The sequence below is a fragment of the Drosophila suzukii genome, unplaced genomic scaffold, assembly GCF_043229965.1.
Source record: "Drosophila suzukii unplaced genomic scaffold, CBGP_Dsuzu_IsoJpt1.0 scf_4, whole genome shotgun sequence".
In the NCBI taxonomy this organism is placed as follows: domain Eukaryota; kingdom Metazoa; phylum Arthropoda; class Insecta; order Diptera; family Drosophilidae; genus Drosophila; species Drosophila suzukii.
This window is the reverse complement of record NW_027255927.1, coordinates 3,160,802-3,179,718: the sequence shown is the minus strand read 5'-3', so window position 1 is coordinate 3,179,718 and position 18,917 is coordinate 3,160,802. Positions and strand designations below refer to the sequence as shown.

Sequence of the window (18,917 nt, the reverse complement as noted above, 5' to 3'; positions counted from 1 at the left end):
TATTATTAAAAGTGGTGTAAAGCTACCAATCGCATTCCGTAGTTGGGATTCATATGTTAACCCCAAATTGGGTTATGGGAGCCAACACAGTTGGAATCTGAAATTGTCGGCAAATAATTTATCAAACTTGATAAGAAAGGATCCAATGCCGTCGGCAATAGGAAAAAACGCAGACCAATCACATTAAGGTCTCCCAATCTTAGGGATTCCGAGCTTAGTTATGCTACGAACGAAAGGGAACTCTTAACCATTGCATACCTCCCCATATGGCACAAGTGAAGTACCAATTTTCACAGACCTACGCCGTATCAGAGCAGAACACTAAATGAAAGGTAAAACGATAAAAAGCATACATTGAAGAAAACAACGTAAAAAACCAGACAGGAAATGAAAATTTTGTTGCACATGCCCTGTCTCGTCAGAACATAAAAGATCTACAGAACGAACCCCAGTCCGTTGTTGCCACTGTGCACAGCGAACTTTCCCAGACCTACACGGTCGAATGCACAGATAAATCTCTAAATCGCTTCAGGACTCAAATAATCCTGGTGGAATCAAGTCAGCCTTTACGGCGAGATCCGAACGAGCAGAAAGAAATAATAACATGCGAACGTAACCGCTTCCTTAGGGCTACCCAAGAAAATATAAAGCAAGTTCTACAAGATTATTATTTTCCAAACATGCCAAAACTCGCCAACGAAAACGTTCTAAATTGGAGAAAAAAAAAATATAGGAGACACCTAAAAATACAATAAATGTAGGTGCGAAATGGTACATTATTCAAACAATTATTCCTCACTTGCACCGACAAATTCTCTAAGTTGTGCAACAGTTACTTTCAAGGGCTATCGTTGACGTTCGTGGCCCCATATTACAACTAATTAATTCCTTCCCAAATAATACATTCAGAAACTGTAACTTCCTTTTTGAACCTTATACCCTTACATACATAGTAGCTCTAACGGAGAAGTGGAACGATTTGACAGCACTTTAACAAAGATAACAAGGTGTTTAAAAATCAGCAAACAAATTGACGACACTATCGAATTTATAATGCGAGCCACGATAGAATATAACAGGACAGTGCATTCGGTCACATACCTAAAGATAATAGATGCGGTTCACGCTAGTTGCCTAATGAGCAAAAACTGACCTACTTTTGAGGTAGGGGAGAAAGTGTATGTTAAAAACAACAAGTGGTTAGAAAATAAACTAGCCGCTAGAAACTGTCACATTGTCCGAGCTATTTCAAAATAGCTGTGCGCCGGGGGCAGCGGGGTACCGTGTTGGCGCTGGTGGAATGGCGTGGGAGGCGACGGCGGGAAAACGGTCGGCGTCGGCGGGCTGGTTCGCTGGGCTTCGCTGGCTTGCTGCTGGTGCGGTTTGCTGCTGGTGCTGATGAAGCTGTAGGGGAGAAACCACTCGAACGCGTATTTGCCCCTTAGTCGGAAATAAATGTGCACAAGAAGTTAACTGGGTAAAAGTAGGCGGGGGTACGACCGCGGTTTATTCTACTGAACTTCAGAAATCGAACTGACTTAGTCTAAGCTCCGCTCTGCGCTCCAAAGCGCAGCGGAGACTTCATGGCGGGAGCTAGGAACAGCGCAGGAGAGCGGGAGCGCGAGAGAGCGGGAGAGCGGGAGAGCGGTAGAGCGTTGCAGCTGGTGCAGCTGGATAGCGGGGCCAGTCCAGATTCGCCGGACAGTGGGCCTGAACATTCCGCCCCCCTTGCAATCGCTAGCGTTGCAAAAATAATAACGGAGACGGAACTTCGGCCAGAGATCAGTTGGATCCTCGGACATGGGAGATAGCGGTCTGGAATTCAGACAAGCTTCGATTCTCGCTAGGAGGGTGGACAGCTCTTCAAAGGTGTACTTCCGCGTAGCGGTGGACTTGTAAAACAAGGTCTTGAAGCTCTTGACACCGGCTTCCCATAGGCCTCCCATATGGGGTGCCCCAGGAGGAATGAAATGCCAGGTGAGCTGCTGATGACTATAGGCATCGGTCACAGACTCCTTAACGGCTTGCAGGAAGTCTCGGGAAAGCACGGTGGAGGCGCCGACGAAGGTCTTTCCATTGTCGGATTGGACTTGGCGAGGACACCCTCTTCTAGAGACGAAACGAGCGAAAGCGGCAAGAAACTTTTCAGTCGTTAAGTCGGATGTAGGCTCTAGATGGATGGCCTTTGTAGAAAAACAAACGAAAACCAACACATACCCTTTCGTAATGAGACAAGCTCTTCCGGTATAATTTTTTATGTCAAACGGGCCGGCGTAGTCCATCCCTGTGTACGTGAACGGGCGGGAAAAGGACACTCGCTCTTTCGGAAAACTTCCCATCATCTGGACTTGCAATCTCTTTTTGTGGATAACGCAGACCTTGCAGGAGTTAACCACTGCCTTCACCAAGTTCTTTATTCTCGGAACCCAGTATCTGGACCGAGTGAGACGCACCACTAACTGGTTGCCACCATGCAACGTAATGAGATGCGTGAATTTGACCAGAAGCCGCGAGAGTGCACATTCGTACGGCAGGATTATCGGATGTCGTTCATCATACCGCAAACTGTCGGAGGCCGTTACGCGGCCGCATGCCCTGATTACCCCTTTCTTATCTAGAAAGGGGTTCAGGGAGAGAATCGAACTCGCCGCGGGCACAGGACGCTCCTGACTCAAGCAGCGGTATTCTTCAGAAAAATACCTGCGCTGAGTGCAAATCGTCATGAGTTCTTCCGCGGCGGCAACGTCCTGGGCCTCTAGACGGACCCCGGAAGGCGGTGATTGTCTTCGACATCGTTGGACAAATCGATGGACATACGCGAGGACCCGCAAAGCTCTATCTAAATTGGAAAAGCGATCTAGGAAATCTTCTGACGGCATAGACGCCACATGGACTTTAACGGCACGCTTTTCGATCTCAGTCACCGGCAGGTCGGTTCCCTGGCTGGGCCAATGATCGCGCGGACGTTGCAGCCAAGTGGGTCCATGCCACCAAAGCGGGTTATCCACCTGCTCTTGAAGGGGAACTCCTCGACTAGCCAAATCAGCTGGATTATGTTCGGATTGAACGTGAGACCAATTGGCCGCCTCAGTGGACTCGGTGATCTTCGTCACCCTGTTGGCAACGAACGTAGTCCAATGGCACGCTGGTTTTGCTAACCATGCTAGCACAATCGTGGAATCGGTCCAACAATGGAATTTTGAGGTCAGCCTCGGCATGTTTGGAAGAATGGCTTCGGCCATCTCGGACAAAAGGAGAGCCCCACATAACTCCAGCCTGGGAAGGGACACCGTTTTGACTGGCGCCACACGCGTCTTGGCCGTGAGCAAGTGCACCATCGTCTTATGGCCCACTTCTACGCGCACATAGATCGCAGCACCGTATGCCTTTTGCGAGGCGTCACAGAATCCGTGATGCTCTACGCGGAACTCTGGACGGAAGGAAACCCATCTGGGTATTCTGACCTGGTCTAGGACCGAATAGCTCTGGAGAAAGCTGTTCCACCTTTGGCACAGCTCAATTGGAAGTTTATCGTCCCAGCCTAGATCCTGAAGCCAAATCTCTTGCATAAAGATTTTGGCACACACAACAAATGGAGCGAGCCAGCCTGCTGGATCAAATAGCTTGGCAATTTGGGAAAGGACTTGTCGTTTCGTGTGGGAGATTTCCGTTGCTAAATCTGGTGGGACGTCGCCTTCCATCGTACGCCGAGAGTTTTGGCTGTGCTCCGGGTGTCGATCTCGAGGAAGTCGGTTGTCAGAAGATGATCGCTTTGGATATGAGCTAATATTTCTTTGTTGTTGGAGGTCCATTTTCTCAATGGAAACCCCGCGGAATCTAGAGCACTTTGTAGCTCGCGAACAATGGACTTAGCGTCCTCGGCGGAGTCAGCTCCCGAAAGGACATCGTCTACATGCATATGGTTTCGAATGACGTTGCTCGCTCTTGTATGGCTGAACTGCACGTCAGTTGCCAACTGTTGCAGGACTCGAATGGCCAGGAATGGCGCGCAATTGACTCCAAAAGTTACCGTCTGTAATTCGAAATCTCGAATGTGCCCCTCGCTGTTGCGGAACAAGATGCGCTGGAACGGGGAATGCTTCGGATCTACCCATATCTGCCGATACATTTTCTCGATATCGGCACTGTAGACGTATCGGAAATATCGCCACTTCAGGATCTGGATAGTTAGATCGGACTGTAAGACTGGGCCAGCATGAAGGATATCATTTAAGCTGACCCCATTCTCTAAAGGGCTGGAGGCATTGAAAACCACACGTAACTTAGTGGTTGTACTTTCCGGCTTGAGCACGGCATGATGCGGAAGGTAATAACTGGCAGAATTATGGGTAGGACGGACCTCTTTCATGTGATTGAGGTCGAGATACTCTTGAATCACGGAGTCGTATTTGGCTTTCAGCTGACAGTCCCTCTTCAGGCGTTGCTCGGTTCTTAGGAACTGCGACAACGCGGAAGATCTGGAGTGACCGAGGGCGGATTTTACGTTCTGAGGATCACGAAACGGAAGACTTACGACATACCTGCCGTTATCGTCTCTCGTAGTCGTTCGGAGAAAATTTTCCTCACAAGCCAAATCGGAAGATTTTGTCACTTTTACTGGCAGATCCTCCACCTCCCAAAATTTGGTGAGAAGCCTATCCAGGGACGTGTCAACTGTGTGGGAGATTCGTGTGGAAAAAACGGAAATCTGATTTTCCCTTGGAGCAGGAACGGGTCCTGTTAGGATCCACCCGAAAATGGTTTCTTGCCCGAGAAGAGAGCCACAAATATTCGGCCGGGTGCCGCTTAGGAGAATGGATGGCAGTATGTCGGCCCCGACCAGAATATCTATCTGTGCACTCTCGTAGAACTTTGGATCCGCTAGTGACAGTTCGGGAAGATCCCGTAGAAACTGTTGCGGAATCGGATCCACCCGAAAATGGTTTCTTGCCCGAGAAGAGAGCCACAAATATTCGGCCGGGTGCCGCTTAGGAGAATGGATGGCAGTATGTCGGCCCCGACCAGAATATCTATCTGTGCACTCTCGTAGAACTTTGGATCCGCTAGTGACAGTTCGGGAAGATCCCGTAGAAACTGTTGCGGAATCGGACAAGATGGAAGGTTTCCAGCTAATTGAGGAAGAACATAGGCCGTCGTGTTTATTTGCAAGCCAGGCCTGGTCGGAGAACGGATGGTAAACTGACAGAGCTTTTTGGATTCAGCGGATACTGTCTGGTTTAAGCCTGATACTTGGGCTCGGATTACCTGGTGAGGCAACTTAATTAGTTTGAACAGCCGCTCAGAAATGAAGGTTGCCTCTGATCCTGAATCTATCAAGGCACGAGCTTTAAAATTCGACCCCAAGTGACATATGTCAATTATGGCGGTGCCCAGCAAGACGGATCTATACCCCGTCGCGAAGTAATTTTGTACTGTAGAGTCCGTGGACCGGGAAGCGATGGCAACTGGTATACTTGGTCTTGATCTGGGTCTTGGGGCGGGATTCGAAGGCGATTGGGAGGAGTTGCCTCTGTGTAGTAAGGTGTGATGGCGGCCGCGGCACGTAAAGCAACTATGAGTGCTCTCACAATCACGCAGCTGGTGCCCTCGTGCGAAGCAGTTTAGACACAGCTGCTTCCTCTTTATGTATGCCGAACGCTCGTCGACCGTCATCTGGAGGAACCGTGCACATGTGCGGACAGGATGGTTTTCCTTCTTACAAAGGTCACATCCTTTTGGCTTGGGTGCTACCCTTGTCTCGTAAAAATTTATTCTTCGAGGCGCTGCAGTGGGGGCGGATGTTTTTGGCAGAGATTGACTCGATCCCGACGGCCGTACGTCGTCTATGGCTTCTAAGGTCCGGTGACGCTCCGTAAGGAAGGCGTTCAGTTCCTGCCACGTCGGAATCTCTGCCTTGTTGTGCAGGGACTGTTCCCACAAGGATAGCGTGAGCTTAGGAAGTTTGGAGGAGCACATGTACACTAGGAGGCAATCCCAATTTTCTGTTTCAATTCCGGACATTTCTAAAGCCGTAAGGCAACCCTGGATGGTACGTTGAAGTTCACGGATAGCTGACCCAGATTCCTGATTAACGGACTGCACATTGAAAAGTATTTTCAATTGGCTATTTACTAACAACCGCTTGTTTTCGAAACGCTCAGTTAGGTTAGCCCAAGCTGAGCGAAAGCCGTCGTTAGTAAGGGGGGAGTTTGACACTATCGTGTGTGCATCGCTGCTTGTTTTGGCATTTAGGTGAAACAATTTTTCGACTGGCGTCAGCCTTGGATTGTTTATGTAAATGGCCGTAAACAGATCCCTAAAGGTCGGCCACCGCAGATAATCTCCGGTGAAAACCTCGGTATCGCACGGAGGCAGCCGACATCCAGAGGGAATGTAAGTCTGGGTAGGAACAGCTTGAACTTGGGGAGCCTGGGCTATCATATCCGGGATCTGAGCCCCACATCTCTCGTAAACGGAATAGCAGTAGCCGTATTTAGCCTTGAGAACTGGCAAACTATCAGCTGCACTGTCTCCGGCTTCTGCTATGCACCCGGTGCATTCATCGTATTCTGCCTTGATGCGGTCCCATAACGCGCGTATTTCTTCGCGGCGGATGTTCAGCATAGACAGAGTAGGAGGGATCGGCGAAGGAGTGTTTGCTCCAGATTCAAACTCACTCAGCCGATCTGAGACCTCAGTAAATTTGCTTAGAGCGATCTGGGAAGGTGTTAGTGCCATTTTGACGTTTGCACGGGTGGCCCTTTTTCGGGGCGACGAGGTCTTGGCAGTTAGTTCGGGTGTGGGCGGATCTACGGATATGCCTGGGACTACGGCAGGTGGAATAGACAACTTGTTGTTATCACTTCCAGCGGACATTTAAAGAGAAATTACCTTTATTTGGGTCTGAATCTGTTCGCCTTTGTTTATGTCGGATAAATAGGAAACCTGGCCCACTTCTGGAACAGTGGAACGAGGTGTCGACAAAAAAGTAGTGGATCGGAGAAATAGAAATTGGAAGCAAGTACCGACCTGGTTACTTTGCGGAATTAAACCCAATAATACGGATTAGGAACAGTGAGTGATGAGTTCGAATATCACCCGTTGAGAAGTAATACTATAATGTTTAACCCTTTTGGTATATGTATTATGGTTGGAATCAAGTTTGGTATATTTTTTGCTGGTATTTTTTGCGTTTGCATAAATGTGTAATGTGTTTGCACTATGTGTATATATATAGTCCCCGGTGGAGTAATTGTAATATTTTCGCCTTTATTTAAACTTCTAAATGAAGAAAAAATACCAAAATTTGTTGGCCGGAGATGCGATCGGTTGATTATTTAATATTGGAGTATTGCTTTAATTTGATTTAATATTTCGAGGGAAAAATACTAAAAATATACCAAAAAAAATGGTGGACGGAGGATGCTATGCATGCAGTGGAGTGCTGGTATTTTTTCCGTTTAAATAAAATAAATTTTACGGAGTAAATACCAAATACCAAAAGAATACTAAAAAAGTTTGATGGTAAATAAAACACAATGACCAAAAAATTTTCACGTCGGTTGGTGTAATTTTTGTATTTTATTATTTTTTACCGGATGGCCGACGGAAAACTTTAATTAGTCGGAACGGGATGGTGGAGTTAAAAATTATATGTGACTGTATGTAGATATGTGTATGGATGTAGATATTTGTATGGATGTAGATATTTGTATGGATGTAGATATTGTATGGATGTAATATATTTGTATGTATGTAATTTTGTATGTATGTAATTTTCGCCGGTTTTAAATTTATTAAATAATTATTGCCGGCGGGGTATGTGTTGTTGTGGAAGTTTTCGATTTATTGTGTGTGGACTGTATTTGGAAAAACGAAAAAATATGTGCAAGTATTTTAGCGGCTGCGGATATACAGAGAGAAAAATCTTGAAAAGTTTTGGGGGCCTGAATTGGCAGAACACTAGAAATTTAATAATTCTCACTGTATGCTTGGCTTATATTTGCACAATATTTTTTCTAAGCTTGGAATTTTTTCTCGATTTTGTATATGTGTATGTAAGTATGGATGAGCGGCCAAATGCAATTAAAAAAGGAGTCGGAAAAAATTGGCAATATGGCCGCACGTAGCAAAAGGAAAATCGAAGAAAAAAATGGCGAAGTAATTTTTAATTGCCGTTGTCGGATTTAATCGGACTAGGATTTTAGACAAATCGTACAGAAAGTCAAACGAATTATTTTCGAGTGGCTGACTGCAGACCGGCAATTAATAAGACGAAAAGCTTTACTTATCTTATCCGGCTCGAAGAACCAAAATGTGCGCCGGGGGGCAGCGGGGTACCGTGTTGGCGCTGGTGGAATGGCGTGGGAGGCGACGGCGGGAAAACGGTCGGCGTCGGCGGGCTGGTTCGCTGGGCTTCGCTGGCTTGCTGCTGGTGCGGTTTGCTGCTGGTGCTGATGAAGCTGTAGGGGAGAAACCACTCGAACGCGTATTTGCCCCTTAGTCGGAAATAAATGTGCACAAGAAGTTAACTGGGTAAAAGTAGGCGGGGGTACGACCGCGGTTTATTCTAGTGAACTTCAGAAATCGAACTGACTTAGTCTAAGCTCCGCTCTGCGCTCCAAAGCGCAGCGGAGACTTCATGGCGGGAGCTAGGAACAGCGCAGGAGAGCGGGAGCGCGAGAGAGCGGGAGAGCGGGAGAGCGGTAGAGCGGTGCAGCTGGTGCAGCTGGATAGCGGGGCCAGTCCAGATTCGCCGGACAGTGGGCCTGAACAATAGCAAATTCGAAAATTATTAGAGGCTTATACAGACCAAATCTGCAGCAACTTTTCAGTATTAAAAGTACACCATAGAAAGGCCAGAAGTTTAAATTTCTGACTAAAAGTAGTAGCGGGCACACCGAATGCCTCCGACCTAGAAACGTTGAAAATGTACGAGTCACGACTGATGGAGTGAAACAATAGGCAAATCATCATTAACTCAAAAGCGCAGAATCAAATCAATATGCTTAATGAAATAACAAAGGTAAAGAGGATCGAGATAGTTGATAGACCCCACTTATACGACATAGTCTTGGCAAGAAATAGAATGTTAATAGCCTGGATTTAAAATTTAATAAAGTATAATAAATCCAACCATTTTTAATCACCATCACTTGAAGTCGATATTAATTGATCATCCGACAATAGTACCCCATTGATCATCCGATAACATTATCCACGCACTAAGTGCATACACTAGAATTAAATTTACATATAAAAAGGTACCAAATTTTCACGTGACGACTTATGACTCAGCAAGCCACAACTCCAAAGCATTAATATTTAAAATCTACAAGTCATTCAGAAACTCGAAGGGGAAGTGAAGCTCGCCGGATCAACCAACAACTGGTTCAGCAGCTCCATCCTGTTTCATCGCGTGTGGAAAGGTTGCGAGGGAAGTTCAGCAGATCGCCAACAAATTCAAACTGTAAAAAACGTTGGTGATTAATGAATCACCCTAGGGTCTTTACATGCAGAATCAGCATAAACACCCTTATTGACCGTGCCTGGTGTCTATTGGCTGAGATATGCTCTAATTGCAAGTGTCAGCAGATGATCTGACGAGCGGTCGGCTTGCCAGGCACGCTTAGCTTGCGTACAGTTAAGTAAGTTTCAGTTTTGTATGAAATTTTATTAAAAAAAACACTTGGCTCATATACTTAACTCCAGCCACTGCAGTATATTTGTTATATTAATTAATTGGGGGGCATAGGAGTATAGTCACCCTCTCAACCTAATCATCAAAAGGTGCACACTGTACTACAATTAAAAGAGAGCAGCGGACTACTGAAATCAACCCCCTCATCACCCGAAGTACGGACCAGAGCCACGTCACCGTGACATAACGGATCAGAGACACGTTACCGGGAAACATACCATACCTTTTAAAATTAATTTTTAGTTTTAAAAATACTCACACATAAAAAAAATATACCGATTGGAACGCTTTTTGGCCTACCTCTGGGTTTAAAATTAGGAAATTTGACACTTTGAAAGCGATTATCTCGTTTGCGTTGTACACAATTTAGGTACAACTAAAGGTCCGATCGCAATCCTTTTTTGTCACTACCTGTCAACAAAAATTTTGAGTATCGAAAAATCACTTTGCGCTCAAACTTTCTTAATATTGTTACATATTCGATTTTTGATAACCCGTTCTCACGGAATCATGTCCAGCGCAAAATCAAAAGTTTTAAAAAATTTGTTTAAGACTCAAAAAACAGAATTAGAATTAAAATGTTCCCTCAAATAAGACAATCCAAAAAAGTCTACCTATTTTTCGAGATTTAACCAAGATTACTTTTTCACTTTTCTTCCTCTTTTTTCATGAAAATATTATTTTGGTTAAGTATCTAAGCACGTCATTTTATTCTCAAAATAACACACGATTGCATAGCCTGTCAAGCACTTCCATTTGTTAACACCAGTTGTGACTGCGCATGTGCAATCCGCCAAAGCTTGGAATCCACGTATCTTTGTTACCTCGCACACACAATTGGCCACAGACCTCATTGTCCAATTCTTTATTTATTAAATGGCTATATACCAGTACAACAAGTTAATAAATTTTTAATGCACTAGTGATAATATGTTTTTCAAAATTTCCAAAAATGTAATTACTTATATCTAACACTTTTTAGTTCTTTCTTTCCAATTTTGGAATAAATTTGTTCTATCTTATTTTCCTGTTTTTATAATCTTAATTATATAATAAGTTTCCAATTATAATTTATTGGTTCTTAAAATGTTTTTTACAGAATTGCGGAATTGAGCAGGGTTTCGTATAGTTTTTAAATTATGAGGTAAATTATTCCATAATCGTATTGCCAGGTATAGAGAAATTTCGCTCTAAGCCTGACAGTTTGATTCTTGGACAGATTATGTTATTAGTTCGTTCTGAAAGGCAAATCTTACTTTTGTTATAAATATAGTACACAAATCACAAAAAATATAAGCAATCTGATTTTTGAACAATTTTGTTTGTAGTTACTATTATTTTTGTTTAGAGAAACTTTTTGCATAAAAAATTTTAGTTTTAAGACGAGGATAAAAACTATAAAAGTAGATTTTCACACTAGTTCGTCCTTTTCAATAAGTACTGAATAGGTTTAGAAAAGTATTATATCATTCAAACGACATTAAAATTACCTCTCCATTGATGCCAAAGTTTACAAGAAGAAAGTTCAAACTAAGAGTATATTTAACTTTTGTTTCGTCAAAATACTTAGGCCGAGCAGTGTATGTCTTTTCGTCTTTACGATATTATAAAGAAATATTAAAATTTTTCAAAAATACGTAGCTTAAGGCCAAAGATGGAGTTTGCTGGAATTCAATCTCAGCGATTTTGCCTGCGACATTACATTTGCCTTTGAATTTGCTTAAGATTCTGCCTTTGCCTTTGTCATTAAATTCGAGGGCTGCGCTTGGCTGTCCTTCTAAGATAAATAAACCAATCGTATTGTTCGGAGCAGATCGCCAGCGCCTAGTCATGCGCGCATAGGTGTACGACGGCACCTGCAGCGCTCTCTGCTTATCTTTGTCGCCTTCTTTCTTATATCGCTTATCTATTCAGCAACTACTTTGTAAGCCTGCAAATGTCTATATGAAGTTCTTGGAGCCGAGCTTTTACACAGTCCGTCTGCCGCTCCGAATAAACGCTATACATTTTAATATAACCTATTCGTGCGTTATTAATTATAAATATAATGTGGCATGTGGCAAAAAGTAAGGTGACTTTTCAAATTTCGCGGGCAACATATTTTCGATAATCGATTTTTTTGTTTTGTGATTGTAGAACCGTCGCATGAGCATCGCTCAAGAGCTGTTGGATGACGTCAACGACGACCCAGATTTACTCAAAAGGGTCATAACTGGTGACGAATCATGGGTATATGGGTATGATATCGAAACCAAAGCCCAATCGTCACAAGGGAAGAGCCCAGGTGAGCCAAGACCGAAAAAAGCACGCCAAGTTCGATCAAATGTCAAAGTTTTGATCTCTGTATTCTTCGATTACCATGGCGTGGTGCATCAGTATTATCTGGAAGTTATGCGACGTTTGCGAGAAGCAATACGAAAGAAACGTCCAGAATTGTGGAAAAACAATTCATGGCTTTTGCATCACGATAATGCCCCTGCTCACTCATCTTTGCTTGTGAGAGATTTTTTGGCCAAAAACAACACCATAATAATGCCTCAGCCACCATATTCACCGGATTTGGCCCCATGTGACTTTTTCTTGTTCCCAAAACTAAAGAGACCTATGAAAGGACGGAGATTTGCAACGATTGAAGAGATAAAGACTGCATCGCTGGAAGAGCTCAAGGCTATACCGAAAAGTCCTTATGGGAAGTGCTTTGAGGGTTGGAAAAACCGTTGGCATAAGTGTATTGTATCTGAGGGGGATTACTTTGAAGGGGACAACATTAATATTGATAAAGAAATTAATAGTTTTTCTTGAAAATACAAAGTCACCTTACTTTTTGAACACACCTCGTATGTGCATATAAAAGTGCACAGCCGGCCGTTTGATTTTTTGTACAATTTGCGCTGTGAAAAACACCAAAACTGTGTTGTGCAAATAATTCTTAACAAAGTGAATCGCCGTTAATCTTTGTTAATAGCGCATGTTACTTATATATATATGTACAAGTACATATAACCATGCATACATTCGTTTGCCAATTACATATATCCGCTGTTGCTAGGCAGGCAATTTATCGGCAAGAACAACAACAACCAAGTTAAAGGTTCCGTTGCATCTCGGCGACGCTTGTTAACCTCCACATTTTCGCGGTAAAAGATTGAAAAATGTCTTATACGGAAAACTCGGTTCGGGCTAAAAATGAATGAATAAAAGTGACGCCGACTACTACCGAGTCAAAGCCCAATCTATTTTGCGGCAAATGAGCTCGATGAAATGTTATTTGAACGCTGATGCGGTTATTCAGTTTGACGAAGCTCATTTGCTGGCGCGAATGGAATGGGTCAATTCCTTAAACCAGGCATTTGATTCTGCGCAGACATCGTTGCAAAGACTGGATTTTGCAGAGATCTCGAGCGACCATCGGATTGAATTTGCCGTGGTTTTCGTGGATGTGAAGGCCAAGCTAAGCCGAGGCTTGGCTACTCATCGAAAGTCACAATTGCCGGCTTCAACTAATAATGGGAATCTTTCTTTTCGATCTAGGAAGCCTCGGTTGCCAAATTTGGAAAATGCTCGTTTTCATGGATCCTACTCTGAGTGGCCGGATTTTCTTGCGACTTTCACTACGATCATCGGAATTGATAAGCGGCATTGAAAAATTACAATATTTGCGTTCGAGTTTGGGCGGCGTGGCTCTAAATACCATACGCTCGCTCGAACCCTCGAATGCTAATTACAAAAAGGCTATGAATTTGCTGGTTTATCGATTTGATAACAAAGTTTTACACTTTCAGGCACACGTTCAGGCAATATTTGATTTAAAGGGTGTCGAGAAGGGATCTTCGAAGGGTCTTCGGGAGCTGAGTGATTGCATGAATTCGCATGCGAACAATTCGAACCCTGGCCAATGCGCAACAAATTTTGGATGGACTTTTAATTCACATCGTCACTCGGAAACTGGATCAGAGGACGCGGGAAAAATGGGAAGAGGATTTGTCAATCACTGAGCTGTCTACCTGGGATGCTATGGAGTCGTTTTTGGAAAAGAGGTGCAGGATGATGGAAAACTTGGATCAAGCCTTGGTAACTTAAACACCAGGCCAGCAGGTGGGAAAAAACTTCACAAATATAACCAAAACACACTTATTGCTTCTGCTACTAACTGAAATCATTTGATATGTTTATTTTTGCGATGCACGGGATCATTATTTGTCAAAGTGTTCTCGATTTTTAAATTTGAGTCCGAATCTTCGATATAGAGAAGCAAAGAAGTTGCACCTTTGCCTCAACTGTTTGCGCAAGGGGCATAGTTTGCAGCAATGCAAGTCGACTCACTGCAAATATTGTCGCATGAAGCACCATTCATTATTACACATGAACCATGACCTATCCGCAACATCCACCTCATTTTCATCTCCATCATGCGATCCATCCTCGAGCTCTCAGCCATTACCATCTACTTCATCAGCATTAGTATCATGTTCGCGTACATCATCGCATCCTGATCATCATTTACTAAGCCCTCCACCCAAAACCTTAAATATTTTGCCGATCGACTACGTGTTGCTTCCAACTGCTATTATCTACGTTAGAAATATAATTGGAGCATTTATGCCTTGCCGAGCAATTTTAGATTCGGCCTCCCAGCTAAACTTTATAACCTCTCGCTTAGCTAGCAAACTAAACTTGAATCATAGAAGATCGCAAACCTCGATTTCTGGGATAGGAGAATCTTCCATGATCTCTGATAACACTGTCGATATTCTTGTGCAATCACGGGATGCAAGCTATCGTGCGGCATTCACAGCGGTTGTGACTCACAGTATTACTGATTATCAGCCCCATTTCAATATAAATGCAACATCATGGAGGATACCGCAAAACATTTCACTCGCTGACCCTAATTTAAATCAATCAAAACGAATTGACCTTTTACTCGGCGCTGGGTTGTTTTTCGAAATAATTTCTCTGGGACAAATTCATTTCGATAGGGCCTTGCCAATTCTTCAGAACACCAAACTTGGTTGGATAGTCTCTGGAGGGTTGTCATCGAACATGCCAACACATAAATCGGTTTTACAAGCCAGCATGAAGGACCCAACTGATCATTCCGATGACACACTTGCCGCCATAGTAATGCGATTTTGGGAAATTGAGGACTTTACTTCATCTAAACCATCTTTATTGCCGGAAGACTTGCGATGTGAGTAACTTTTCACTGAAAATTGCACTAGACTTGGAAACGGCCAATACTCTGTTCGTCTCTTGTCCACTTCCGGATTCGAATCTCTAGGTGATTCTTATTGCCTGGCTCGTCGTCGTTTCAAGAGTTTGGAAGCTAAACTTGATAGAAACCCAGCCCTGAAAGCTCAGTACTCAGCATTTTTGAGGGAGTATATCGATCTAGGTCACATGTCTCTTGTAACTAAGGAACCGTCAGAAACACAATTATTTTTGCCCCACCAGTGCGTACATAAGCAGGAGAGCACGAGTACGAAGCTTCGTGTCGTTTTTGATGGATCTGCTAAAACAAGTTCTGGTAGCTCTCTGAACAACTTACTTCTGGCTGCTTCGCTTTCGATTTATTAAAGTTGCCCTTTGTGAAGATATCTGCAAGATGTACCCATTTTTTGCAGTGCATCGTTTGGAGAGAGAGCTCCACGGAAGAGTTGAGTGTTTTTAAATTGAACACGGTGACTTATGGAACCAAGCCAGTTGCCTTCTTGGCTATAAGGGCCATGCATCAACTCTCTTACGATGAGGAGGAATCATTTCCTATTGGAGCCAAAATTGTTCGTAGAGATTTTTATGTGGACGATTTAATATCTGGTGGGGACTCAGTTGAGGAGGTGAGAGAAATTCGTCGTCAGGTGAAGGAACTACTGTCGCGAGGCCACTTTCCAATGCGCAAATGGTGTTCGAATGAGTCTGGAAGGAGAGTCTGAATGCGACAAGTAGCAGCTAATCAAATTTCACGATGGATCGGATGTCGCCAAGGCATTGGGACTAGTCTGGGATCCATCTTCTGATCAACTCCTATTTAATTTTTCTCAACTGCCAAGCAATCAACGACCCACTAAGCGGGTTGCATTGTCAACGATTGCTAAATTCTATGATCCACTCGGTTTAATAACTCCTATTATCACAAAAACTAAGATTTTTCTGCAATCTCTATGGAGTGCGAACGTGGATTGGGATGACGAACTGCCAGAGCCCATTCTCTCGTCATGGGGGAGTTGACCTCACAGTTATCGGTCGGACAGAACTTAAAATTTCCACGATTCGTACTGCAACCAAGGGCTTCCGTTGAGTTGCATGGATTCTGCGATGCTAGCATGTCAGCTTATGGAGCGTGTCTATACTTGCGATCGGAGACCAATGGAGAATCGAAAGTCCATCTGTTCTGTGCCAAGTCAAGGGTAGCTCCATTGAGGGCCTTAACAATTCCAAGATTAAAACTTTTCGCAGCGCTTTTATTGGCTGAGCTAATCGTAAACGCTAAGGAAACCATAGATTTCGATTGCACCTCTCATTGCTGGTCGGACTCGTCTGTTGTGTTGGCGTGGATTCGGCAACCTCCGAGGGAGTTTAACGTTTTCGTATCAAACAGAATCGCGAAAATTCAGGAGATGACGAAAGACATGACTTGGCATCACGTTCCTTCAAACTTGAAATCGGCAGATGTTGTATCGCGAAGATGTACCCCAAGAGAATTGTTGGAACATTCCCTTTGGGCTAACGGGCCTCCATTCCTTCTGCAAAGTTCGTCGAATTGGCCGCCCTTGCTAGACTCAGTAAAGGACCTTCCAGAGCGCCGTTCTGTGGCTCTAATTGGGTCCGTTTGCATAGACAGTTCATCAAACTGCAAATCGCATACATTTATCGGTTCATTTCAAGTTGCAGAGCCAAATCTGTACCGTTAAAAGGTCGTCTTTCGGTGGAGGAGATCAAATCTGGAACTGTACTTCTTTTGAGGAGCATCCAACAGGTTAACTTGGCGAAGGAGTATGGATCTCTTAGCCAGGGCAAGCCGTTTCCACAGAAAAGCAAGCTGGTTTCGCTTGGGCAAATACTCGGCTCCGATGGGTTACTTCGCGTGGGTGGAAGGCTTCAGAACGCAAACTTGGACTACGACACGAGGCATCCGATACTGTTGCCCAAGGATCATCCAGTCACCAAGGCGATCATCGTTTATTATCATGAGAAATATTTGCATGGAGGATCGCAGGCGCTGCTTGCCGCATTACGGCAAAGGTACTGGCCGATTGGAGGCCGCAAGTTCGTCGCCAGCGTTATCAACAAATGCGTCCGATGTTTCCGAATGAAGCCTGTTACACAGCACACAGCTTCGATATCTTCCGTCTGTTTAGCTGATGGGATCGATTGGATTTCAACCCTCCGCGTGCCCCGCACTTCGGTGGTTTTTGGGAGGCTGCTGTGAAGTCAGCTAAATTTCACTTCTACAGAGTCGTCGGTGCATCCATCTTAGCCATCGATGAATTAAGAACTCTTGCATATGAGATTTCTGCTATCCTTAACTCTCGTCCACTCTGTCCAATTTCAGAAAATGCTGAAGGCCTTGAGGTGCTAACACCGGCGCATTTCCTGAAGGGTTCCAGCTACACTAAGTTTCCTGAGCCTGACATTACTCATCTTCGCGAAAGCCGCCTCAGCAGATGGCAGCGGGTTATCCAGATGCAGCAGCATTTCTGGAAAAGGTTGAGCAGCGAGTATTTGTCCCTGCTTCAAGAGAGGAGCAAGTGGCGCGTCGAAACGTCTAACATCAAGGTTGGAAGCATAGTTTTGCTGAAGGAGGACAACGTTCCGCCCTTGAGATGGCAGCTTGGGAGCATCCAGGAATTCATACCCGGCGGGGACGGAGTCATCCGAGTAGCTATGGTATTTTCGTAGCAGATCGCCAGCGCCTAGTCATGCGCGCATAGGTGTACATCGGCACCTGCAGCGCTCTCTTCTTATCTTTGTCGCCTTCTTTCTTGTATCACTGAAGCTGTCGCTTATCTATTCAGCAACTACTTTGTAAGCCTGCAAATGTCTATATGAAGTTCTTGGAGCCGAGCTTTTACACAGTCCGTCTGCCGCTCCGAATAAACGCTATACATTTTAATATAACCTATTCGTGCGTTAGTAATTATAAATATAAGGGTGGCATATTTGTTGTCTTCCCCACAAACACGTATAGTAAACACAAGCTTCCGTTCGAAGCCCAATCTCTCACGATAATCTTTTATAATTGCACTGATTAGTGGATCTTTACATTTATTTCCTATACTCGGACAGTCGGACAGACGGACATGGCTAGATCGACTCGACTCGGCGATCCTGATCAAGACTATATATACTTTATGGGGTCAGAAACCCTTCCTTCTGCCTGCTACATACTTTCCGACGAATCTAGTGTACCCTTTTACTCTACGAGTAACAGGCACAAAAACACCGAATTTATAATGTGTATATCCTTGCAAAAGCTTGCAACGCATTGGAGGAGAAGTTTCCCAACCGATGAAGTATACATATTTATATATATATTTTATACATATTTTTGATTAGCATCACTAGACGAGTCGATCTAGCTGTGTCCGTCCGTCATATTAACTTCTACTCTTGGGAATGTCAGCCTTTTAATGTTTCAGAATTTTGAAGAAAATTTAAAAATAAAGCAGACGACTTTACCATATATCTGCAATAGAAAACGATCAGATGATTAATGTCAAAATAATATAAAGATCGTTGTGGAGGCTTCCACAATTCTGAGCCATGCCATGCAAAACAAAGATAACCCAAAATCGAAAAATGGGCTTATTGTGAGTAGTTAGAAAATATAGATCCTGATACAATTAGCCTAATCCATAAATTAACTGATTTTAATGGGCTTAGATGTGATAAAAATGTAAGAATCATGTCCATAAAAAGAATACTTAGTTTTCCCCACTGCCACACCCCCATGTGCCAATACTGATCACGAGACCTTTTTCCTCATTATATGCAATTAATATTCAACAAGTGTTGTTATGTGAAAGATTTTGTCCTTTCCAAAAGTTAGTCATAAACTTGTCACCAATAATAATGACGCATAGAAGACCTACCCCGATCATAAACATCATTTACCAAAAATCGAAATGCCGTGACCTATCATTACCTGACCGTCATAAAAGTCACTTACCCGAGACCCAAGGTACAGGATCACTGATAAGAGCATACATCTCAAGAG

General features: G+C 43.8%; 1 protein-coding gene across 3 annotated transcripts in view; it reads left to right on the top strand.

Moving 5' to 3' along the window:
• Haspin (haspin) overlaps positions 1-17,818 on the top strand; it is a 172,447-nt gene extending 154,629 nt beyond the window's left edge. The window contains exons 5-6 of one of the 3 annotated variants that reach the window (XM_070999110.1): positions 13,232-13,795; positions 17,253-17,818. In XM_070999110.1, the coding sequence (XP_070855211.1) occupies positions 13,232-13,343 (112 nt within the window). In that variant the 3' untranslated portion in view covers positions 13,344-13,795; positions 17,253-17,818. Of the gene's footprint in view, positions 1-13,231 lie in introns of all 3 variants that reach the window. The other 2 variants (XM_070999109.1, XM_070999108.1) reach the window with 2 other exon arrangements.
• The last annotated feature ends 1,099 nt before the right edge of the window (positions 17,819-18,917 follow it).